Genomic DNA, 25,612 nt, shown 5'->3' on the forward strand with positions numbered 1-25,612 from the left:
TTGCTCTTCCACAGCTCTTTGTTTGTGTAACAATTAGTTAAACATATTCTGTGGTTTTTTTAGTTAAGTAATATAAACCTATAATTAATTGATTTGTGTTTTCCCCATTCTTTTTAAATTTAGGAATTAGAAAAATTATTTTGTCACTTAATATTCAGTTTCCTCTACCTAACTTTTATCAGTTGACTTCACATTTTGCTTTTATAGACCAATTAGACATGAGCTTCGCAGAATGGAAATTTCGCCCTGGGTTTGTAGTATGATTCTCAGCTTTAGAAGTTCCTCAACCCAGTGTTTCACTTTATCCAGAGATGAGCAGATTCAAGGGATATGTCACTAACCGAACTCACTAGACTGATTTATAAGTTTTAAAATTAAGGTCTCAGGATAACCAATATTTGAGCGAGTTACTTGGAGATTTCCTAGTTAATAAATCCATATAAGAATACAAATTTCAGATTACAAAGTTGCTTGACACACTCAGGACAATGGGAATTACATGAATGATTACATTAAGTTAGGGTCACTAGATATGTTACTCTTTTCTATTTTAGTGATTTTTTTTGTTTAGATAAAATATCATCGATAATTAATTAGATTGCTACATGTCCAACATGGTACCAGAAACAGAATAACAAACTAATTGTTCCCTGTACTTTTTCATTTATTTTCTCTTTTAAGAAGAGATATGTCTTCCTATCTTTCAGAAACTTGAGTTGTTTAATTTCCAGATCCTGTCAGGAATAATAAATAACTCAAGTGTACTCTAGTGAGGAAAGGTGAGAGGATAGCCACTCAATTGTAGCCCGTAGAGAACAAGTATTCATGGCAAATACTTGGGTTTCCTTAAGTTACATTGACATTTTAGCAGGAAATCATTAATTCACTTTGGAAGGAGATTATTACTTGTCATATTTTGTCAGGTTCAATTTTCCCATCTTATGTTTCAGGGAGGAAATAATGCTGGACATACAGTTGTTGTCGATTCTGTGGAATATGATTTTCATCTTTTACCCAGTGGAATAATCAATCCAAATGTTACTGCATTCATTGGTGAGTATATACTGAGCCACTTGAGGATTTTCCTCCCAACTGGTAATACTGCTCATTTTTCATTATCTAAACTGGTTTCATCACTCACTAATCAAATGATTAATCTTGACCTTGGCACCTTCTGGAATACACCTAACTTTGGCTACTTTACAAAGCTTTTCCATCCTTTAGCACTAATACTTTTTGGAATGATTGCTTTGCATTTCTGTAGGATCATTTGCAATCTTAATTCTATAAAGAAGTATTAGATCATCCAATCAGTTTTTTAAACACTATGACGCACAGTAGGAAAACAAGCCTATGATTCATAAATGGATTCTGAACTCTTACAACATGTGATGCAATCTGATGTTTTCTATTTTAATTTTAATTTTTATTTTATTGGGGAATATTGGGGAACAGTGGGTTTCTCCAGGGTAGTTTTTTTTTTTAAATGCTAATCACCATCCATTAAATCTATTGTATGACCACTAATAGGCTGTGATTCTCCAAGTTGAAAGACATAGATCTAGAATCTACTGTGACCTGGTTTAATTTACCTAAAACTATGTAAGTAGTTTCTTTCAAAATAACAGTTTCACTTTGTTTCAAAGAGCTTTTAAGTTGAATGTGATATTAGTGTTTTTTATTCTATGTATTATGTACTGTTGTGTGTTTACATTATACTACTGTTTAAAATTTTGAATCCTTTCTGTGGTAACTCCCTGATAAATCAGAATATCCTATTAATCAAAGTCCTTCACTCTTCTATTCTAGATAAATACTACTCTACTATTCTAAATATAGACATCTAGATATTGTAGATATCTATGTTTTAATATCTTTATTATGTCTGTATTATAAATATGATGTTTAAGGTTGGGATTTGTTTGTTTTCCTTTAGGAAATGGTGTGGTAATTCATCTACCCGGATTATTTGAGGAAGCAGAGAAAAATGTTCAAAAAGGAAAAGGTATGAAAGAATGAATCTGCTTTGCCTGGTAACCACTTTTTTTTGGTAAAGTTTTATTGGGATTCCATGCCAGACAAACTTAACATTTTTGTCTTGTGCTTTAAAATTGCAGGTTATTGTAGGACAAGTTTTTTTAATGTCAGTTATTAAATTGTATTTATAATCAGTATTTAAACAATAGACAAACATATGGTCATTGTATAATCTTGATTTTTTTTAACATAATTGCTCATCTGTAAACTTCAGGGAGGTAGAATTACTTATTATATCTTGGCGGCAAAACTCTAGGAAATGTATGAGTTTGCTCAAATTAGCATACCCTCTGCCCAAACCAAAAATTAGCTTAGGGCAGCCAGGAAGCCACAGAAGCCCATTTTGCACACTGTCAGTCTTGTTTCCCAGAGGACCTAGAGCTCCCTCGGTTGCTACAACCCAGAGATAAAAGAGGGCTATTTAGGTCTTTCTCTCCAAATGAGAGAAACGCTCCTTCTATGCAATGTATTCTTCCATCTCCTTTAAAAAAAATTTCTTGATTTCCTACCTTTCCTAATGTCTTTTGGATTTTTGGATGTCTGTTTACATTTAGCTTGGCTACTTCGCTAGGTTTTGAGGGGATTTTGGCAATGTAAATAATAATACACAATTGAGAAAAATCATTAGTGTAGTTTCCCCTTAGCTTAGCTCATATTTAAAATACTCAATTCTATTACCTTATTAAAGTTTTTAAGGTTTAAGGGTAGCAATCTGTCCTCACGTGTTTGTGACAACTAAGTCTGACTTCACAGAACCCTGTCTTGCTACCATCTCTGGTGTCCTCTCTGCATTTTTATTTATGTATTGGTGTCAGCTTTTTTAGTTGGTAAGCTTGAGGTTCCCATGCTGCCCTGTGCTCTCCTTCATCCCCTCGAAAAACTTGACTCTGCTCTCTTTTTCCTTCCAGCCTGTCTCGCTGAATCCACTTCGTAGAGTTTCTTTGTAATATTTTCTTTATAATATTCCCTAAACTACCTTTAGAGTACACATTTGCATGTCAAAAACAGCTATAAAATGGAAGGCTTAATATTCCGGTTTATCTTTTAGCACATTACCCAGGAGGTTCTCCTCTTCAATCTATAAGGAATAATTTTCAAAATAAATCTTTGGATATTATCAAAATTAACTAATTTTTAAGATCTAAAATTAATTTTGAAAATGTTTGGAGCTTGGTGGCTTATTCTTAGAATGCATATAGCCTACTAAGATTTACTGTCTTTAAAAAATATATCTGTTTAGTTTCATTTATCCACTCATTCAACAATTTTTTTTGAACATTTATTCAATGACTGGTCCATGTTATGAAAACCCATGGCCCCTGTTCTCAGGCATTCACAGTTAAACGGGGAGATATGTATATCATCTATCTGTCTGTCTGTCTGTCTGTCTGTCTATCATGTACAATTCAGTGTGCTAGTATAATAACTGATAGTAATTTGGAAGAATTAGTGAGAATATTTTATTATTTTGTTTAATCACACTTTTTATAATTGTCTTTGGGAAGTAATTATTTGTCCCAAATAACAATTTGTCTTTTGGGACAAATAATTCCCCAAATTAATTTCGTTTTCTCGAAATTCTCCCTCTGCCCTACACACCTTTCTTCCGCCTCCAACAAAAATATTTTCTTACCATTTCCTTTCTGGATTCCTAGAAGTAGATTATGTGGATATAGCTGGCTTGAGTTTGGAGCTTTTTAGAGCAAAACATTTAGAAATGTAGAATTTGTGAATGCGTTTGTATATATAATGAATGACAGATGAGCAAATTCTTGTTAAACATGTTTCCTATGCAGAAGAAAAGATATGAAAGTGATTATTTCAGTGACTAACACTTGTAAATATTGTGTTTCTAAAGAAATTAAGATTTAAAAATTATTATACAAAATATTCAAATAAATGTATCTTCCCCCCCTTCCCTCTAGGACTGGAAGGCTGGGAAAAAAGGCTTATCATATCTGACAGAGCTCATATTGGTAAGAGGGACATAATGCATTTATATATAACTATCTTTTTATCAGAGACTTTTCAAATGAAAGCATTTTGTAGCCAATTTTGTCTTTAATTTTAGTGAAAATTAAGTAGGGTGGATTGTAATAATTGGGTTCCAAATACATAAAATCTTATTAATTTTTTTTTTGTTTTTGATAAGGGCTAGGCTAAAATTTACCTATTGCTGAAGGAAGAATTAGCTAATCAAATGAATAATATAAGCAACATTTCATGAGACATCTGTAATTCTAATAAAAAGCCATATTGAAATACAGAGAGCATTTATTTGCACACATTAATACTCATATAAAAGTTCCGTGTTTCCGCGAAAATAAGACCTAGCCAATCAGCTCTAATGCATCTTCTGGAGCAAAAATTAATATAAGACTCAGTCTTATATTATATTATATAAGACCCAATCTTATAATGAAATAAAACCTGGTCTTACATTAATTTTTGCTCCAAAAGACGCATTAGAGCTGATTGTCTGGCTAGGTCTTATTTTCAGGGAAACATGGTAGGTCTATCTGGCAAATCTTTAGAGTGATTTTTTTGTGCCTAAAATGTAGTCATACTGCCTTTCAAATGATTCAGACTTTATTCAGACTAGCCTTCTCCATTATTTTAAGCAAACTAGATTCTAAAATTAACTTCAGCCACCACCAATAAATTTGAGGTTTGTTTCCCTGTTATTATCCTATCTCTGAAGTGATAGAATTGTTAATTAGCAGTGACATGATTAAGGGACAATAACTAGGAAAGAGAAAGAAGAACTATAAACCAGATAAGAAACTTCTATATGATTGGTCTACTTAAATGTGGATGTCTCCTGAGGCAATAGCTGCTCTACTTTGAACATTGGCCTCCATTTAAGAGGTAGCCCCGTCAAAGTATCAGTCAGGTAAGCAAATGAAACCCTTTTTGGAAGGAAAGAAGGGGGTTGTAAATCTGTCGTTTTTGTTCGTTATTTTAAGCTTCTGATTTAAAAAAAAAAAAAAAAAATGCTCTTTGCCTGTCATCTATATAAAAAATATTGCTTGATTACTAACTTACCTTAGTACTTTCGTTTTAAACTTTTATAGATCATCATTTTAATGCTATAATATAGAAAGCAATGCAGTGTTACTGGTATTTTTTCTTACTGACATGACAGTCTGTTAGTTATATAATGAAAAATATATTTTTGTGTATTACTTTTATAGTATTTTTATCTGCTTACACTCACTAATTATTACCCTTATACACATTATATTCTGTTATCATGAGTCATCATTAACTCCTTTCCCTTTCATGGTTTTTATGGTATACAGCCTTTTGGTATTTATTGCCTCTGTCTTATAGACAAAATAAGGCACCGTGTTAGATGATGAAAGCCCCTGCTTATCTTCAGAACTTTCTCTGAGTCCTTTGTTGTCTGCTATGTGAAATTCAATATATTAATCTAAGGGCCACAATTTAGGATTGCACAATAGGATGGTACCAAGTAAGTACCCTTGGAGTAACTTATGACCTTAATGTAGGTAATCAGAATCCAGCTATGTGTAGACAGAAATGTATGCTGATGCTGTCAGTTGTTGGAAAGAACATAGTGTTCAGCACGGTCTGTGTTCCTGTCTGGATTCTCCACCTTTCTTCATTACAAACGTTTTGGGTGTGTCACTTGACAACTTACAAGTTACTTAACTACTTCAGACTACAAAAACTAAAGAAAGGCAGAGTGATCAAAGGACCAGAGTAATTGGAAAGGAATGTGGTTTAAACCATAACAAATGTGAATTAATTTTATAATTGTATCATATTTCTTTAATAATGATTTTTCCTTTTTTATTAATATATATCCTTAAAGGAAAGTTTTTCTGATAGAGGATTAAGTCCGGAGAGGATAGCTCAGACTAAAATTTAGATGTTAGTAGTAATAGATGTAATAATATATGTATGCTTTAAAATATGTGTTATTAAAATGTTTATAAGAAACATGTATTTTTAGTACAGTCAATTCTAAAATGATGAAAAGAAGTAAATGGTGTCATTAAAAAATAAAACTAAAAACTAACTGGAAAGTTGCTGGGAATCATTGCCATGAAATGGCTTCAAATTTTCAGGGATTCTCTTACCAGAGGACTTATAGTTCTATAAGCTCCATTATGATTATAGCATTAGAACCTTCATTTCAGAACTAAGCACAAGACCTAATCTGGTACACAGATCTTTAAAAACATTAATTTATTTCTTTCCAAGGATTTAAAAAATTTCCTATAAAATCATGCAATTAAGTCAGCACAAAGTATGATGGGTGATACGGACGGAGTACAGTGTAACAGAGTCATACTAGATTTTGGAATTTTAGGGATCTGGACCCAAATGTTGGTTGTGTGCCCTCTGGCAAGTTATTTATCCTTAAGGCGTTGGTCTCGCCATCAGTAAAACACCTCACACAAGGCGGTATCCATGAGGGAAAGAATTTTATCCGTTTTATTCATATATATGCCTAGCATCTAAGTCAGGTCCCCCGATTTGGTAAAGATCTACTGCGTTTTCATACTGAAGGACATTGATCTGTAGTTTTCTTTAAGTTTTAGTGTCTTCATTTTTCTGAAAGAGTATGTGTAGGATCAGTATTATTTCCTCTTTAAATGTTGCATAGAATCTTTATGGGGATATTTTTAATTATGAATTCCATTTTTTAATAGATATGGAGGTATTCAGGTTTTTCTGTTTCTTCTTGTATCAGTTTTGATAATTTATGTTTTTTCAAGAAACATATTCATTTCATCCAACTTGTCAAATTATTGGCATAAGGTTTTTAATATTTGTATGTTATCCTTTCAATTTCTGTAGAGTTTGCGGTGATGTACTTTCTTTCATTCCTGATACTCGTAATTTGTATCTTCTCTCTTTTTCTCTTGATCAATCTAACTAGACCTTTATCTATCTTTTGATACTTTTTTTCAATGAATAAGCATTTGATTTGGTTGATTTTCTGTATTTGTTTTCTATTTCATTGGTTTTAGCTCTTTATTGTTCCATTCTTTCTATTTTCTTTAGGTTTAATATGCCTTCTTTTCCTAGCCTCTTTAGATGCTTATTAGACCACTGACTTCAGAACTTTAACTATTGGGAGATTTTTAGCAATTTCTCTCTTATTTATTTCTAATTTAACTTTGTTGAAGACAGGATATATTTTGTATGATGTCAGTCTTAGATTTGTTGACATGTGTTTTATGGCCCAGTCGATGGTCGATTTCAGTTAATGTTCTACATGCACTTAGAATATGTATTCTGTTCTTGTTGAGGAGAGTGTTCTGTATATGTGTATTGATTACATCAAGTTGGATGATAGTGTGTTCAAATCTTCTGTATCCTGATTCCCTGTCTACTTGCTCTGTCAATTACTGAGAGACTTGTTGAGACCTCCAACAATAATTGTGGATTTGTCTTTTTTTTCTTTTCAACTCTGTCAGTTTTTGCTTTCTGTGCTTTGAAGTTCTGTTAGATACATTTATGGTAAAATTATGTTTCTGATGAATTAACTCTTTTGTCATGAAATGTCCTCTTTACCTATGGTAATATTCCTTATCTTGAAGTTTACTTTGGTACTACTATAGCCACTATTGTTTTCTTAGAATTAGTATTTGCAAGGTGTATCTTTTTCCATTCTCTAACAATCTGTAACTTATCTGTATCTTTATATCTATGCCACATTTCTTGTAGACAAAATATAGTTGAATCTTACTTTTTAGTCATTGTGATAATGTGCTTTTTAATTGCAGTGTTTAGACCATTTACTTTTAATATAATTATCATTATGATTGAATTTATTTCTTTGTTTTCTATTTGTTCTATCTGTTCTTTGTCTTTTTTCTTCTTTTCCTCAGTTTTTTCGTTTAATATTTTAAATATTATCTCTACTATTAGCTTATTAGCTATATCTCTTATTTTATGAATTTTGGTAGTTGCTCTAGGATTTATAATATGCATCTTTAAATTATCATGATCTATCTTAAAATAATACAGGCATACGTTGGAGATATTGTGGGTTCAGTTCCAGACCACCATAATAAAGCTAGTATTGCAATAAAGCAAGTCATAATCTTTTTGCTGGTGGTGGGCGGGAGGTCTTGCTTTTAATTAAAAAAAAAAAATGCAGTTACCTGTGAAGCTCAATAAAACAAAACACAATAAAATGAGGTGTTCTCGTACAAAGTTTAACCTAAGGTCCTTAAAACAAAAAATGCTTCCATGTCCCTTGTTCCTTCCTCTGTGTTATTATTGTCATATGTTTCATGTCTCTATTATTATTAACTCCACAATGCATTAAATGTTTTGCTTTAAAGTCAGTTTTCTTTTAAAGAAATTTAAAAATGATGAAGTTGTTTGCCAGATGTTTACATTAGCATATTTAAGCAAGTATACATGGAATTGTGTATTACATTATAATTGTGTCCTGTCCTATTGAGTCTCATAGCAAAATTTGTAATATAAGAGATGCTTGTTAAGGTAAAGAAACCTGAAAAATGGTTGAGACCTTAAAATTTTTTTTTTTAATCATTTGAGGTCTAGGTTTGTTGCGTGTCTGTCCTTTGATTCAACAGCTATTGAATGCCTATTCTGTGCCAGGTGTGGTACTGGGCACTGATGATTCAACAGTAGAAAAGAAAAATAAAAATCCCTTAATGGAGTTTATAGTATAGTAATGAAGACAACAGGAAGACAATAATAAGATAAATATGTAATAAATGTATCATGGCATATAGTGATAAGTTCTGAGGAGAAAGTAAATCAGAAAGGAGACAGGTAATGTCAGGCAGTTAAGAGGAGGTGGATGGGACCCACAATTTTAGATAAAGTGGCGAAGGAGGTTTCACTAAGAAGATGATGTTTGAATAAAGACCTGAAGGAAATAAAAGATAAGTAAGTTCTAGAGATATGCTGTACAACAATGAGGCTATAGATAACAATACTGTGGATATTCAAAGCAACTTCAAAGACTTGTCTTTCAAAAATGGTAATAGTGGAGATATTAAGGCTCCATGCCTCCATGAAGCTTTATGAAAGTAATTATTCTGATTATACTAACAGCTTCCTGAGGCCTAGAAAGACCTAAGAAAATATTAGCTCTTTGGCAAAGTACTAAATTAATTTATGAAAAATACGGTCCATCTGCTTTCCATCAACCATTTATTTGTGGTTTGCCAGTTGCCTTTGTAACTTTGAATATAGAACATAAATATTGAAACGCTAATGTTGTTTTATTCAAAAGAAGTGGCCTACTCCAAGATCTCAGTCTTGTCATAACTGATTTCCACAGTGAGTTTGATGAAACAGCTTTTAAGAACTATTCTGGTTCCTAAAAAGTAGATAAGAAAGGCTATTGGCTGGGCACCAAAATAGGAACATGATAGTAAACTAATTCCTGTAATATGTAACAGCTATTTATTGGCCAAGGTTTAGAATGCTTGTCTTAGAAACTAGTATACATTTTAACATACCACGTAATACAGCAAGGTGCACAAAAAGATACACATATTTTATTCCTTTAGTCACCATTTATTATACCATATTATACAGAGTACCCTGAAAAGCTACTCTGTGTACAAGGAGGTGAAAAGACCTGTACACCGAAAACTATAGGACACTGATGAAAGAAGTTAAAGAAGACACAAATAAATGCAAAGGTATTCTGTGCTCATGGGTTGGAAGAATTAATAATGTTAAAATGTTTGTACTGTCAATGTGATTCTTATCAAAATTCCAATGGCATTTTTCATAGAAGTAGAGCAAACAATTTTAAAATTTATATGGAACCACAAAAATCCTTCAATAGCCAAAGCAGCCTTGAAAAAGAATAAATCTGGAAGCATCATCATCCCTGATTTCAAACTATGTTACATAGCTTCAGTATACAAATCAGTATGGTATTGGCATAAAAACAGACACGTAGGTCGATGGAATAGAGAGCTTTGATATAAACCCATGCATAGTCAACCAATTTATGACAAAGGAACCAAGAATATGCATTGGAGAGAGGGTATTCTGTTCAATAAATGGTGTTGGGAAAACTGGACCACTGTCTTACACCATACATAAAAACTAACGTAGTGAGATAATAAAGACTTGAATGTATGACCTGAAACCATAAAACTCCTAGAAGGAAACGTAGGCAGTAAGCTCCTCAACATCTGTCTAGGGGCCAGTTAATCAGAGAGTGGTTTTAGGTCAAGTTTCCTAGAATTTTTCTAGTTTCTCCACCTGTAACGACAGTATTAGTGTTGTAATACTTCTAAGTAGTTCTTTTACAGCTTCCACTACTAGTTCTAGGAACCTTGCATCAGTCATTCTGTTTAATATTTACACATTTCTGTTTGATATTTACACATTAATATTTACAATAAATAAGTTAATATTTACACTTATTTATTTGGAAACAATAACAATCATTAGTGAAAAGAAGCCATTATTAAATATACTAAACATAATTAAATAGCACACTTTATTTTTTTGTTGTTTTGTAAACTTTTTATTAAAGTATAATTGATATGTATTAGTTTCAGGTGTACAACATAATATATAAATTCAACATCTATATACCTTACGAATTGATAAACATGACAATTCTAGTAACCTGTCACTGTACAGTTATTACGATATTGACTCTATTGCCTATGCTGTAAATTACATCCCTGTGACTTATTTATTTTATAACTGGAAATTTGTACCTCTAAATCTCTTTTATCTTTTTGCCCATTCCCTCTGGCAACCATCAGTGTGTTCTCTGTATCTATGAGTCTGTTTTTGTTTGGTTTTGCTTGCTTGTTTGTTTTGACCTTCAGATTCTACATATAAATGAAATCATATGGTATTTGTCTTTCTCTGCTGACTTATTTTACTTATTTCAGCATTAATACCATCTAGAACCATTCATGTTGTCACAAATTGCAAGATTTCATTTTTTTTATGGATAATATTCCATTGTATATAAATACCACATCTTCTTCATCCATTCCTCTGTTGATAGATATCTAGATTGCTCCCATATCTTGACTATTGTAAATAATGCAGTGACAAGGGTGCATATGTCTGTTTGAATTAGTGTTTTCAATTTTTCAGGATAAATGCCCAGAAGTGGAATTGCTAGGTTGTATGGTAGTCCTATTTTTTTTTCCCTTTTATTGGGGAGTAATATGTCCCCAATACAGGGAGTAATGTGTCCCTCTGGGGCCCATCAGCTCCAAGTCATTGTCCTTCAATCTAGTTGTGGAGGGTGCAGCTCAGCTCCAAGTCCAGTCGCTATTCTCAATTTTAGTTGTAGGGGGCGCAGCCCACCATCCCATGCAGGAATCGAACCAGCAACCTTTGTTGTTGAGAGCTTGCACTCCAGCCAACTGAGCCATCCTGCCGCCCTGGTAGTTCTATTTTTAATTTTTTTGAGGAAGCTTCATACTGTTTTCCATAATGGCTGTACCAATTTACATTACCTTTAACAGTGCAGGACTGTTCCCTTCTCTCCACATCCTTGCCAACACTTGTTATTTGTTGTCTTGTTGATAATAGCCATTCTAACAGGTGTGAGGTGACATCTCATTGTGGTTTTGGTTTTCCTGATGATTAGTGATTTTGAGTATCTTTTCACATGTCTGTTGGCCACTTGTATGTCTTCTTTGGGAAAATGTCTATTCAGGTCTTGTGTTTCTGATGTTGTGTTGTATGAGTTCTTTATATATTTTGGATATTAATCCCTTATCAGATATATCATTTGCAAATATCTTCTCCCATTTGGTAGGTTGCATTTTTGTTTTGTTGGTGATATCCTTTGCTGTGCAGAAGCTTTTTACTTTAATATTATCCCATTCATTTATTTTTGCTTTTGTTGCCCTTTAGTACACTTTAAAGGGTGAATTTTATAGTTTGTCAATTATATTCCCACAAGGATTTTTAGAAACAATAAAAAAAAAAAAAACAGAAAGAAAGAAAAAAACCTTGGTTAAAAGTTCAGAGACCAAAATTCTAGCCTGCTTGTTCCATAAACTAGCTATTTATTGAATCAGTAGCTATTTGAGAAATTGTAGGCACAGGAAATCAACTAATAAGCTAAACTGACACGGTTCCAATCCTCATGAAGTGTTGGTGGGAGAGAGTGGAGGTGTGCAGGCCTAGGAAGAGGCATATTCAGAAAGGAGAAGTATATGCCTGTAGCCAAGTACTTAAAAGAATGCCCTTATGCCAGAGGTCAGAAAGGGGGCAGAATGTAGTGTAAAATGAAAGGGCAGCCTATACAAGGAGGCCATGTAAAAGAGTTTTATCTTCTTCTTTTCAGCAATAGAAAGCCATTGAGTTTTAAAGGCAAAGGAATGGTGACATCATATCTATGTCTTGGAAAGATGGCTTTGGCTGCTTTAAAAATTATGAATTAGAGGTGTCCAAGAGTGGAAATAGGCACACTCATTAGGAGGCTAGTTTCGATGAGAGATGATGGAAGCTTGGGACTAGTGAGGGAGAGGGACATGTCAAAATAATCCCTAGATTTCTGAAGTCCAGAGCTCAAAGAAAAGAGGATGTTTTAGTACACTGAACTTTATAGCATTGTTGGATAGGGTGTTCCAAAATTACCCTTTACTGACTCATTTTTAACATAGTATAGATTGCAATAAATAGGAATGAATGAACAGGCATATTTTCATGTTAATACGCATATACGAGTTGATATTGTAACCTTCACTCCCACTATGGTCGCTTTTAAAAATGTATCCATTTGATTTATAATGAAATTAGATTGAAGGGATTTATAACTTTGGTAATTTAAAATGCAGTATATTTTGCTTTACTGTATTATCTTTGTTTCAAAAGGTTTTGATTTTTTCTCCCCTCAGTATTTGATTTTCATCAAGCAGCGGATGGTATCCAGGAACAACAGAGACAAGAACAAGCAGGAAAAAAGTATGTTTTTTTGGTTTGTTTTTGGTGCAGTTGAAGCATATACAGACCTTTATGCTTAAATTCTAGGTGAGGTTGAAGAAAAATAAGTATTAAAATACCCAGTTTAGATTTCAGAGAAAATCAATAGAATTATATAAATAAACTTACAGGGAATAGCATAAACAGAAAATAGTCATAGTAACTTCCTTATTTGTGATGATCTGAACACAAGAACTACATCTTTCTTGTCTAACTCAAAGCTTGTTTTGATTGATTTTTAAGTTTGGGTACCACAAAAAAGGGCATTGGACCAGTTTATTCTTCCAAAGCTGCTCGGAGTGGACTCAGGATGTGCGATCTGGTTTCTGACTTTGATGGCTTCTCTGAGAGGTAACGAACTTGGGTTTCAAAATGGAAAGAGCAAGTGGATTTTTAGAATTTTTAAAACCCACGATGCCAATTGGTATTTTTGTTTAGAATATTAAAGTTATTTTTATTATATTCTAATTGGTCCTTTATTTCAAATTACTTCATGAAAAGTAACATGATGTTATTATCATAGCATCACTCCAAGAAGACAAAACCAAAATTATATTTAAGGACTGAAGGTTGGAATGGTTTGCTGAGAAACAGAGATGTTTCCAGGGAATGCGGCGGTACTTTGGTGGAGCCACCACATCCTAGGGCCTCATGTTTTCAGATCCAGAGACTCCATTTTGTCCTTTCACCTAGAATAATTAGCCTCTCACATACTGAGGTACTGGTGAACTATTGTGTACCACGCTTACCTTGCAAAATAGAAATAACACATTGACACTTAACTCTCTGTAGAAAAATCTCCATGGGAAACCTAATAATCACCAGAAGGCAATATGGTGACTCAGTTAGGGGGAGTTAGTTATTGTGTTTATAACAGGTGGGATCAAAAGTATGACATGCTCTGTCCATTTTCAGTCAGCACTTCGTTTGCACTGTCAGGGCACTTCCACTGAGAATATCAGACCAGTTGCTAACGTTTGCTTCTGTCTCTCTTAAAAGCATCATGTAAACCATCCCCTTTTGTTTTTCATACAGTATAATTAATTCAGATGTATCTCTGGTGGTTACAGATTTCAGTTATTTCCCCCCTACACACATGTCACCTTAATTATGTTGTTGATATTCCTAAACTTGAGTAAAACATATTTTGAGAGTATCCTTTATCATGATTGATCCTTTATTAATTTTTATTTCTCAGAATGTTACTTAAGTTTGGGGATTAATTTTTTTAAGATCACTTATCTATAGAAATCATTTGAATCAAATGTTTTTCAGAATGTTTTTGAACAGAGCTAATGTCTTGACTTTTCTGTATTTCTCAGGTTCAAAGTTCTAGCTAACCAGTACAAATCTATATACCCTACTCTGGAAATAGACATTGAAGGTGAATTACAAAAACTCAAGGTACTGTTTTCTTCTGACCTTTTTAGTGTGCTTTTAAAAACTACTTTGCCAAAGTGGCATTAGATCATGCAGGCTTTGTGTTAGGGACCGAAAATATAAGGATGAAGAACATACGGTCTTTAATTTCCTTTATGGAAATTACATTGTGCTGAGAAGTTATACATTAAATAGTTTATAGTATAAGTGCCACACAGATATGTTCAAGTATTATGGATAAGAACTAGTAAAGTGATTTGTGTGCCCTTTTTAAATCTAAAAGCATATAGACCTAAAAGGACGTGGCATGTTTGAATAACTTCACATGATGTGGTTTAACCACCCCTCAGAGGGGAGCAGGGAACAGGAGTCAAGGACCTGAAAATAAAGTTAGACAAGTAGGGACAAATCATAGGTCTTGTAATGGTTTTTTATGCAGTGATAGGGAGTTTAGCTTTTGTCTTGGAGATAATGAAAAACTAATGAATAATTCTGAGTGGAAAAAAGACTAGATTTGTATTACGTAAAAATCACTCCTTAGCTATGTGGAGAATAATCAAAGGGATGAGAGAGAGGTGATGACTTTGAAAGCCAGCCGCCCGTTTAGGAACCACATTGGCCCAAGTTCAGACCCACAGTTGGCAATTAGAAAGTGTCGGTGGTGCCGAGTTAGTCAGTAGTCAAGTCTCCTAACGTCTCCACACTTCCATGCCTCCACAGTTTTTGGTGAATTTCGAGCTACTTCCTGTGTCCGATTGTTACTCCTCTTCTATAAATAAGTGTGAATATCAGCTCCAGAAATGACTAGGTATTTACAAACCTCATATGCCATTCTAGAACAGTTGCAGACCTTAGGTCTATCCACTTACTAAATTCCAAAAAATGACTTCCAAGGAAATTCTAAATTGGATATCATTGTATTAATTGTAGCTTAGAATAGGCTGCCATTTTCTTTACATTGTGACATGCAACAAATACTTGAAATTTATTACTAGCAACTTGGAAATATTTATGTACTAAAGTGTGGGTATTGCTTTCCGATTCTATTTTATACATGTTCCATGTGAATGCAAAGTAGATGAATAACAATGAACAGAACTGGGTAAAAGGTTCTTAGTAGGTGATATGTGTTGAACCAGGACTTAAAGGAACAATGGATGTGATGAATGATTTGGTCATTTCAGGCATAAAAAAAGGACTAAAACAGGAATAAGCATAAGATTGACCATACTTTCATCAGTGTGTATTAACTTTCTCAGGACAATTCATGAGTGGAACTTGGAATTTCTGTAGTAGTCTTGTTAAATATTTAAACACGGTTACAACTAGGTTTTATGGTAGTTATGCTGCAGGCCTTGGGAAAATTCTTGTTTTAATTGAATTTTAAAATCAAGTAGTTTTATTAACACTTCAAATGTTTTGAGAAAGTTTTATAATGCTATGTAAAACAGCATTTGATATTATCTACTAGTAATACTGCTGAGATATTTTACTATTAATATAATGGAATACAATGGCAAAAGAATGTTATCAATTATTAATATTCGTATGCTTGGCAATGTCACCTGTGGCCCTCACCACAGTTTGAGAATCACATTCTGAGATTCAAGTTTTAAAACTCATGGTTACATGGATTATAAATGCAGCTTTTTAAATGTTTCACAAAATATGAAAAGCATAACGTAATATGCTGAATTCTTTTTATTTTCTTGAAAGCTGGATTATGAAGTATGAGTACTTGGCTATTCGGAAGGCTTTCACCATTATTTGCAGTGAGGTTAATACCTTTGATTTTCATTGTATCTCTGCTTTTCTCGAGCTAGTGTCTCTTTGCTGGTTCTGGAGAATCAGCATGAAAGACCAAAGGTAATCCACATGCTGCAGTAGGGTGAGCACCATCAGCTGCCCCTTTTTACTTTGCTTTTGTCAGTGTTCACTGTCGTAAAGTCAGGTAATTTTTACTTGCACTGGTTATATTGTAGGTTTATTAGTCTACATTGAAGTTGGTTTTTGTCTTTGTATATAGGGTTATATGGAAAGGATTAAACCAATGGTGAAAGATGGAGTTTATTTCCTATACGAGGCCCTACATGGACCACCAAAAAAAATCTTGGTAGAAGGTGCAAATGCAGCACTACTAGATATTGATTTTGGTAAGTGAGATATGACTTATGGGGAGCTTAACTGGGCCCTGATGTACTTAAGATATAAAAAATTAATGTTAACATGAAGGGGTTTTAAAACAAGGCTTTTAGCTTATATATATATTCAGGAATGGTAGAAGTTTGTCATCTTACATTAATCTTTTTTGAAAGGAATATTGCGGAAAACAATACACGTGTTAAGTTTTATAGTTCATCAGAAAAATGAAATCACTATTTGAGTCAGTGGATTTGGGATTCTATAACCTGATTTTTATTGGTTGATGATTCAATTCTAGACCTCATTTCCTTAGAACTGTAAGATGATTAGCTGAATCCTGTGGAAGATCTTTATCTTTAATTGAGCTTAAAAAAATATGTCAGGAACTAATATACATTGTTATTAAACATGGATATTCTAAGATGTATGGAAGTCAGTTTAATTAACTCCCTGGACATCACATTCTGAGTGGGTGTAGAGCATTTTCTCCATCTTCAAAAAGTTAACACTTAACATCTTCAAACAACTGGGATTAGTTGACCTTTCCCTCTAAACATGATCTCTTCAGGATTAAGTCTGATTGTTCTCATCTCGTATTGACGTTTCACTGGCTTTTGACTTCCAAGTCCAAATAAACCAATAAAAGAAAGTGTATTTCTATATAGTAGGTATGTATTTTGATACCATATATGCCTATGCAGTCTGGAAAGAAAGCAGAGTATCTGATAAGCATACTGAATACTTGAAGTACGAAGAAGATCTTGGCAGGGGGAATACACCACTCTTAGCTTAGTCAAAAGGTAGGAAAATGCTGAAACACCATAAAATTCTCAGTATCCTGTTGTCTCTCTAGGTTGCAACAGTAATAATAATACCTTATTCATAACAAAATAAATTTGTTTAAAATAACAGGAGAGTGTTACACTACACAGATTATAAATCTACATAGTGGAATAACAGCAGGGTTTTGGCATTAAATTACTTAGCACTTCATTAGATGAGTACCTGCCATACAGAGCTGAGTAACTGTGTCTGCGCTCAAGGAGCGCTCCACTGTAAGCACTGCAGGTGCAGCTCTAGCCACCTCTGTTTTTATCTCATTACAGACAAAAAGAATCAAGAAAAAAACATTGAAGCTTTGACAGGGTGGTTACAGTTATATTCAAGTCTGTCAAATACCTAGAATGTACCCAAATGCAGAATTTTCATAGTAGTTCTGTTTTTAAATAATGTATATCTGTGTGTGCATATTAATACTTGTTTCTATTTTTAGGAACTTATCCTTTTGTCACCTCTTCAAACTGTACAGTTGGAGGTGTTTGCACCGGATTGGGTATGCCCCCACAGAATGTTGGAGAAGTGTATGGAGTCGTGAAAGCTTACACAACTAGGGTTGGCATTGGTGCCTTTCCTACAGAGCAAGACAACGTAAGCCTATTTCTCTGTAAATCTCATTCCAAAGTTTTAAAATAAAAATTCATACTTTTTTTTCTTTAATGAATTCTTGTCTTCTGGGCATGTCACTTAATTGGCTAGATTGATCAGAACAACATTAAAAAAACTTTATGCGTGAGGTGGCCAGTTAGCTCAGTTGGTTACAGCGCGGTGCTCTTAACAACAAGGTTGCTGGTTCAATCCCCACATGGGCCACTGTGAGCTGCGCCCTCCTTAAATGCAAAAACAAAAGCAAACAAACAAAACTGTATGCACGTCTTTATTGTTAGTGGCAGCAGGTTGGCAACAGAAGAGGGAGGGAGAGAGTCCCTAAAGGGAATTGTAATTGCAAGGCTACAGGAAGGTGGGTTTACAAAGGGCATTAAGACAGTGGAGGAGAAAGAAGTTAAAAATGACAACTACCTTTCAGCGAGAGCTTATTAGGAGCCACGAGTGAGGGAGGTGACCTCTAAACACTGTCTAATCACAGCCAGCGCCTACCTGGTGGTGACCTGGGGCCAGGTGCTGCTTAAGTTCTGTGTACTCAGAAGCTCTTTGGACCCTCACAGTAGCTCAGGGAGCTGGTAGTCTCACCATCCCCATTCTACACAGGAGGAACTGAGGCACTGAGAGCTGATGTAACCTGCCTAAGGCCACACAAATAGAGCTGGGATTCAAACCTGACAGAGCAACATTTAAAAAAATACATAATTGTAATGATGTCAGAGTATAAGAGGTAAGGAAATGACGGCCGTAGTCAGTATGGCGTAAATTAGGGAACAGATAGATCGTAGAAAATTAGGTTATAGGAAGTGGCTGTAGCTTAGATCTCAGAGCATTGTTTTCAACCTTAAGTCTCTTTAAAAGAGCATTGTGTTATCAACAAGTACTTATTACATGCAAGTTTGCCTAATGGTATTCAGGAAAATCATCAAACTACAATTGTTCTTGGAACAACTTACCTTAAGTTGTTATTTTAAATACTAACAACTTAGTTTTATATTTTTTATATGTTAATCTAAATTTTAGGAAGTGATGTATATAACATCATAAAAATATTGTTTTTAAGTTAAAGTTTATTGGGGTGACAGTTCTTAATTAAGTTATATAGATCTCAGGTGTACAATTCTGTATGTAATACATTATCTTTACCTCACATTGTGTATTCACTACCCAGAATCAGTTCTTTTGCCATCACCATATATTAGACCCCATTCACCTTCTTCTAGAGCCCTCTTCCCCCCTTACCCTCTGGTAATCCCTAAACTATTGTCTATGTCTGAGTTTTTGTTCAAAATATTGGTTTTTAAAATAATGGTAAAAAATGAAACCAAAAGTGGATGTATTCCAAGTAACGCCTCCCTTGCTTTTAGAATCCACCATCTCTATGGAATTCTATCTTTGACTTAGTTATTTCCTGAAAGATATTCATCTCAAAGAGACTTTGTTTGACTTGTTACATGATCTTAAGTATAATTCTACTAGATTTACAGCATTGGTATTCTAATCCTAAAGTTCTATTTTCTGTTCCCTAGGAAATTGGGGAATTATTACAAACAAGGGGTGGAGAGTTTGGTGTAACTACTGGAAGGAAAAGAAGGTGTGGCTGGTTGGACCTTGTTTTGCTCAAATATGCTCATATGATTAATGGATTTACTGCGTGAGTATTTTTAGAAACATTCATTTCGGAAATATAGGACTATTCATGGTCACAGATTAAATTCTATAGAATGCAAACTTGAGGTAGTGTCTTAACAGAAAACTTTCTCCCTTTAGTCTCTGAATGAAATTTTAGTTCAAGGTGGAAGTGGACCAAGGTATAGAAGGGTACCCAAGGAGAGGGACCCCAAGTTATCTTCCCAGACATCCAATGTTGGAAGAAAAGAGTTATGATACTTTTACATGTGTATGAGTATGGAGGGAAGTAAGATGGGTGCGTAGGTAGGTAGGTAAGCAGATACCATGTTTCCCCAAAAATAAGACCTAGCTGGACGATCAGCCCTAATGTGTCTTTTGGAGCAAAAATTAATATATGACACGGTCTTATTTTACTATAAGACTGGGTCTTATATAATTAATATAATATAACACAATACTGGGTCTTATTTTACTATCCTATAAGACCAAGTCTTATATAATATAATTAGTATAAGACTGGGTCTTATATTAATATTTACTCCAAAAGATGCATTAGAGCTAGGTCCAGCTAGGTTTTATTGTCAGGGAAACACGGTAGAGAGAGAGAGAGAGAGATTAGATAGATTAGATAGATAGATAGATAGATAGATAGGTAGATAGATGGAACAAGCATAGAGTGTACGTCTATACAGAGTGGAGGCCATGTAACAGTGATTTAGTTAGTGCATAGGGTTGATTGATGTCTGACACTGGATTCAAATCTCAGATCCATGTATTATGCTATGTGACTGGGCAAGTTAATCTTTCTGTGCCTTTTTTTTATCATCTTTAATATCTAGATAATAGTGTTACCTACTTCATAGGGTGTTTTGAAAATTAAGTGAGAAATGTTGTGAGAGCATACACCATGTTGCCTGGCTCACTGAAAATGCTCAGTAAGTTATTAACACATATACATAAATATGTAAATAAATGTATTCATGTCAATTACTGAGGCTTAACTCCTAGCAAATAACAGAATAAAGGATAAAAAGTATATTTGTTCAAATTACTTAAAGTAATTTGTTGGTGAGCATCCCAAACCTAGTGTTTTATATAATTTCCACAGATTTTTCCCTTAAAGCTCTGTTGTCCAGTCAGTTTATTGGGAGATTTTGATGTATCACGAAGAGTGACCTTGATGTGTGTTCTTCCCTCTCCTTTGACAATTTCTGACCAAAAGGTTGGAGGTGATTATAACCAGAGTGCAGAAATGAGGGTTGATGGCGTCCGTGTAAATACGCATGTCTCGTGGTCCATGTGGGACAGTGAGTTCAGTCCCACACCACAGCATGCGACCTTCACGTCAGGCAGCCTCCCAAAGTAGGTGTTGATCATGAGAAAGCTAAGCCAGAGTGTGTGAGTCAATCAGTGAAAATCTATTATAATTAATAATGATTATAACTCACTAGTAGATCAGTTAAATCATTTTTTTTAATGAGAAAAATACATCAGTATATTGTCCCGTTGTGTTTTATGTGTGGCATGCTTTAAGACATAATTCTTTAAAAGTTTGCTGTTTTAACATTGTCTTTTCTTCCAAAATTAGGTTGGCACTTACCAAATTGGATATTTTGGACATGTTTACAGAGATCAAAGTTGGAGTTGCTTACAAGTTAGATGGTGAAATCATACCTCATTTCCCAGGTACTCTTTTTTTAGGCCATATGTAAAGAATATCATTAAGTGAATGTATTAGAGCAATTTCATAAAGCTCTTCTGTATAATTTATGACATATAGTCAGAGGCTTATTATGTCCTTTGTAAATAATACCAGTACATTCACTTATTGGCATTTGTTTCGTAGCTGCTATGCATTTGGGTACTGGGTCTCAGAAAGCAAACTCAAAAGTAGGAAAGAAGAAACATGAGCCCAGCTGCTTCTGAATGTCATCTGCCTTATTGTGAAACTAATGTACATCTGTGTTACTTATTGTGAAAGTAACGTCTCTGTTACTTTCCCTTGAGAAATGGGGGGTAGGAGGAAAGAGCCCGAGCCTGTCAGGGTAAGCTAGGCCTTGATACATTAACCCACCCTGTCCTTCAAGCTGTGTGAATGACTGTCTAATCTCTGTTTTGTGTAAAGTGGATGGATGTAGGGACACTTCCTACTTGAGGACATGTGTCTTTTTTCAGGTACATCTTTAGTTGTATGATTTCTTCAGTTATGCAGGAAGTCCCATAAATGTTTCTAGCTTCCAGAAACAGGAACCGTTAATTTGTTTAGCCCTCCAGTAAGACTGGGAATACGCCAAATGAAGGGATATTGACTAGCTTAGTGAAGTTTGGGAGGCTGGTAGGTTTTGTGGCTAATGAGGAGCAGTCCTTAGGAACTGAGGATGGCTGCAAGTTCTTAGAAAAATGTGTAGTGATTATGTTAGTCTGACATCTGGGCCATCTCCAGTTTGGTTTCTCTTAACTGTTCTTTTCCTTGATTGAGGTTCACTGTTTCTATGTCTAATGACTTTTGGTTGAGTATTGGACATTGTGGGTAATCCGTTGTAGAGACTCAGATTCTGAGTGTCTCGGTCCTGAAAAGGGGCATCTGGAGATAGTCTGGCATCCACTATACAATCTCGAGCAAAAGAAACTGGTCTGCTTTTAGTACATTTTCAGTTTCTGTTAGGGCATACAGAGAAAATGGTTAGGTGAGATAATAAAAGAAAGTTCCATCAAAGCTTTTCTGCATAGTCACAAAAACAATCAGTAGATTTCCCAGATGAGAGCAAGTATTCAGGCCTTCTTTCTGTGAGATTGCTGACATGATACAGAGCCACAGTCCCTAATTCATCATGTAGAAATCAAAAAAGCTCTAAAAACTGAAAGTTTTAAGTTTGACACCAAAACTCACTGACAACAAAACCTGACTTGAACTGATGTCAGAACTAATCGTCTCCCTGCTGAGAGTGAATAATCCTGTGTTGCTGTAGAAATATGTTTGATTGTAAAAATCCTATCCCAGACGGTATGTGGACCATTCTACCTTTCTAAACTCTGAAAACTTCTAAATTCCAAAACGCATCTGGCTGCAAGGATTTTGACAAGAGATTGTGAACTTATGATATATTGAAAAGTTGTTTGACAATAGGCAGTGTACACAATGAACAAATATACTTTTTAACTTATTCAGCAAACCAAGAAGTCTTAAATAAAGTTGAAGTTCAATATAAGACTCTCCCAGGATGGAACACAGACATATCAAATGCAAGGACATTTAAAGAACTACCTGTTAACGCACAGAATTATGTTCGATTTATTGAAGATGAGCTTCAAATTCCAGGTAAATATAAACACTTCAGGAACAACTAACTTTGCTTTTTCTACTTTCGGCTTAACTGTCTACCTTTGAAATAGGATAAGAGATCTTTATTCATAGAGTGCTCATGATTTGTGTAGATACCCAGGACATAATAAAATAATTTTATTCCTTAGAGTAAATATCAACATCTTTTTTTAACCCTTATTATGCCTGAAGACAATAGATTACCTCTCACTGGTTTTGACCCTTAGTCTGTTTTTACTCCATGACATTCGTTGTTGTTTCTTTCTTCCTCTTAATAACAAATCCTTTTGTATCTTCACCACCATTAAAGTGGCTTGTGGTTTTATTCATTTGGGGTTAAACCACCCTTGAGAATTGGGGAAGTTTCTTGAATAGATATTAGAAAATAATAGATACCGAAAATAGGAAATCTAGTTTGAAAAAATAAGAAAAAGTAAGAAAAAAAATAAAACTTCTTTATTAAAAAAAAATATAGAGGGCGCCAAAAAAATGTATACACATTTTAAGAAAGGAAAAAGCTATTAAAATTGTAATACTTAATATATACTGATAACAAAAAAAGAATACAAGTCATATTTGACTTCTGCAGTTACAAGAGGTGCTCAGAGTGGTTACCATCAGCGTCTAGACACTTCTGATTACGAAAAACTACTGCTTGAACAACATTGACCAAAGTGTCCACTTGTGTACAGAATTTTGGCACCCTCAGTATAAGCTGGTCAGTGAGTTAGGCATAACCAAGTTATCGCTGTGACTAGTTACGTGAAGTTTTTCTTCCAACACATTGCTTTTGCCTTTTTATTTGCTCTCGAAATTTGAGAGACAAAAAATGAAGTGGGTGGGATCCTTTTATATGGATCCTCCATGTAAAATCTATTATGTACTTATTCTCATTTTGTTTTGTGGTTCATCTCAAACATGAATCTTGTTTTTCAGCCACCCCTTCTAGTTTGATGTCCAATTCAGTAAGCATGTTTGCTCACTCCTCTTAGTCAACATCTTTTGAAATATAAACAAGTGAATTTAGTAATGACATCTGTAAAATACCATAAAGATTTATCCATGAGGTGCAGCTGATTAGAGATGCCCATAGGCTGGTACAGTAGGCGGTTCTTAAGCTGTGCAAGTTAAAACAGTTCTTGTCCAGGTATTTCTGCTTTTTTGAGACGTGAAAGTGACCACAACACTTCAGTATCCTCTTAGCATCATCCATTTATGAAAGGTGCTTGTCTTCTCTAGTTATTAGGAACTTGATCAAAGGTTCTTTAGGTCCCTGCTAGTTTGGGCCAAGATTTTTCTAGCCTCATTATAGGAAATTGAGGAATTGTAAATATCAGGCAATTAAAACAGGAAACCATAAGGCAGACTTACCCTGTGCTAGATCTCAGCTGCACATTCTGATAGTTTAGAAACTGGCACAATCTGCTGACAGAATAGAACAAAAAGGTAACAAAAGGCACAAAAAGTTACATGGTGACAATGAGAAAAGTGGGGGGTCCATTAATCCCAAAGATTGACCATTATAAATGAATTAATGCTATTCTTACACTGTTTTCCTTCCCTTCCCAGTTAAATGGATTGGTGTAGGTAAATCCAGAGAGTCTATGATTCAGCTCTTCTAAGGATTTCCAGTGACACAAGAAATACTCCTTGAGAAGGGGGGGAAAGGACTTTCTTAAATATTTCATTTATGATCTACAAATTTCAAGAATAAAGACATTGACGTGAGTTGTAAGCCCCACCGTTGTTTCCAGTCTTTTAAGATGGATGGCTGGTGTGGAGATAGACTTCGGCTTATTCCAGTGTCGGCTGCCTTAGCTGGCATCATTGCCGAAATCATTTGTTGCTCCTGCTGCTCATGGTGCCACATTATTTTTTTTTAAATGTTTAGTAATAGTATAACCCATGTTGTTTGAAATCTAAAATAGAGTTACTTTCAATGTAGTTCTTCTTCATTATTGTCATTGTGTGTTCATAGGTTTTACCTCTATTAAATGGTGAGAACAATTAATGCAGTTTTGCACATATATTTTTACATTCTGATCATTCAGTTCTGTCATTGTAATCTTTGCAGCTAGAAAAAAATGATGGTAAGAGAGGAGTTCTGTAAACTTTTGTAATGCTATAAATTCTGTTTAAATTGTGAACCGTTTATTTTCTGCTGAGACCATTGCAAATTTGAGCTTTGGTGGGGGAGGGTGATATATTCATGGGTCCTTTAATTTGTACAGAACACAAAACTTACTTCTTTCTGTAAACTGTTTAATACATTGAACACTTAATTCAATGTTCAAAGAGAAGAGGTGTTCCCTAAAACAACAATCTTAATGTTAAAAGATTAGTCATTAAAAGATCTGTTGTGATATTTGGTGGATATTTTTCTTTAAGTTCAGACATTAATTCTGAAATGCATAGCCTTCCTATTTTGTCATACCATTATTTCTAAATCTAGTGGATTGATTTTTCAGCATTGTGCCTGCCAATATGCCTACAAAATCATCTGTAAGCATCCAAATTAACCCAAATTGTTGGTCATGCCTTTATTTCTCCTTTCTTGGTAAAAAAAGAGGTGTTATTTTAACAATTAGGCCTAACATATTGTGTTATAGATTATATCCCGCAGTGAACTATTTTAAATGTTTAAATTAGGTGCCACTTAAATTTATTTTATTATACCATCAATAGCTGATTAAAAAGAACAAGATATTTCTAGTA

General features: G+C 34.3%; 1 protein-coding gene across 1 annotated transcript in view; it reads left to right on the top strand.

Moving 5' to 3' along the window:
* Positions 1–25,612, top strand: part of ADSS2 (adenylosuccinate synthase 2) — a 32,642-nt gene extending 7,030 nt beyond the window's left edge. The window contains exons 2-13 of the mRNA XM_033099657.1: positions 951–1,053; positions 1,937–2,005; positions 3,963–4,013; positions 12,897–12,963; positions 13,225–13,332; positions 14,304–14,385; positions 16,388–16,514; positions 17,777–17,931; positions 19,473–19,597; positions 21,164–21,261; positions 22,745–22,894; positions 24,467–25,612. Coding sequence (XP_032955548.1) covers positions 951–1,053; positions 1,937–2,005; positions 3,963–4,013; positions 12,897–12,963; positions 13,225–13,332; positions 14,304–14,385; positions 16,388–16,514; positions 17,777–17,931; positions 19,473–19,597; positions 21,164–21,261; positions 22,745–22,894; positions 24,467–24,519 — 1,188 coding nt within the window. The 3' untranslated portion in view covers positions 24,520–25,612. The remainder of the gene's footprint in view (positions 1–950; positions 1,054–1,936; positions 2,006–3,962; positions 4,014–12,896; positions 12,964–13,224; positions 13,333–14,303; positions 14,386–16,387; positions 16,515–17,776; positions 17,932–19,472; positions 19,598–21,163; positions 21,262–22,744; positions 22,895–24,466) is intronic.

This window comes from Rhinolophus ferrumequinum, chromosome 27, assembly GCF_004115265.2.
Source record: "Rhinolophus ferrumequinum isolate MPI-CBG mRhiFer1 chromosome 27, mRhiFer1_v1.p, whole genome shotgun sequence".
NCBI lineage: Eukaryota > Metazoa > Chordata > Mammalia > Chiroptera > Rhinolophidae > Rhinolophus > Rhinolophus ferrumequinum.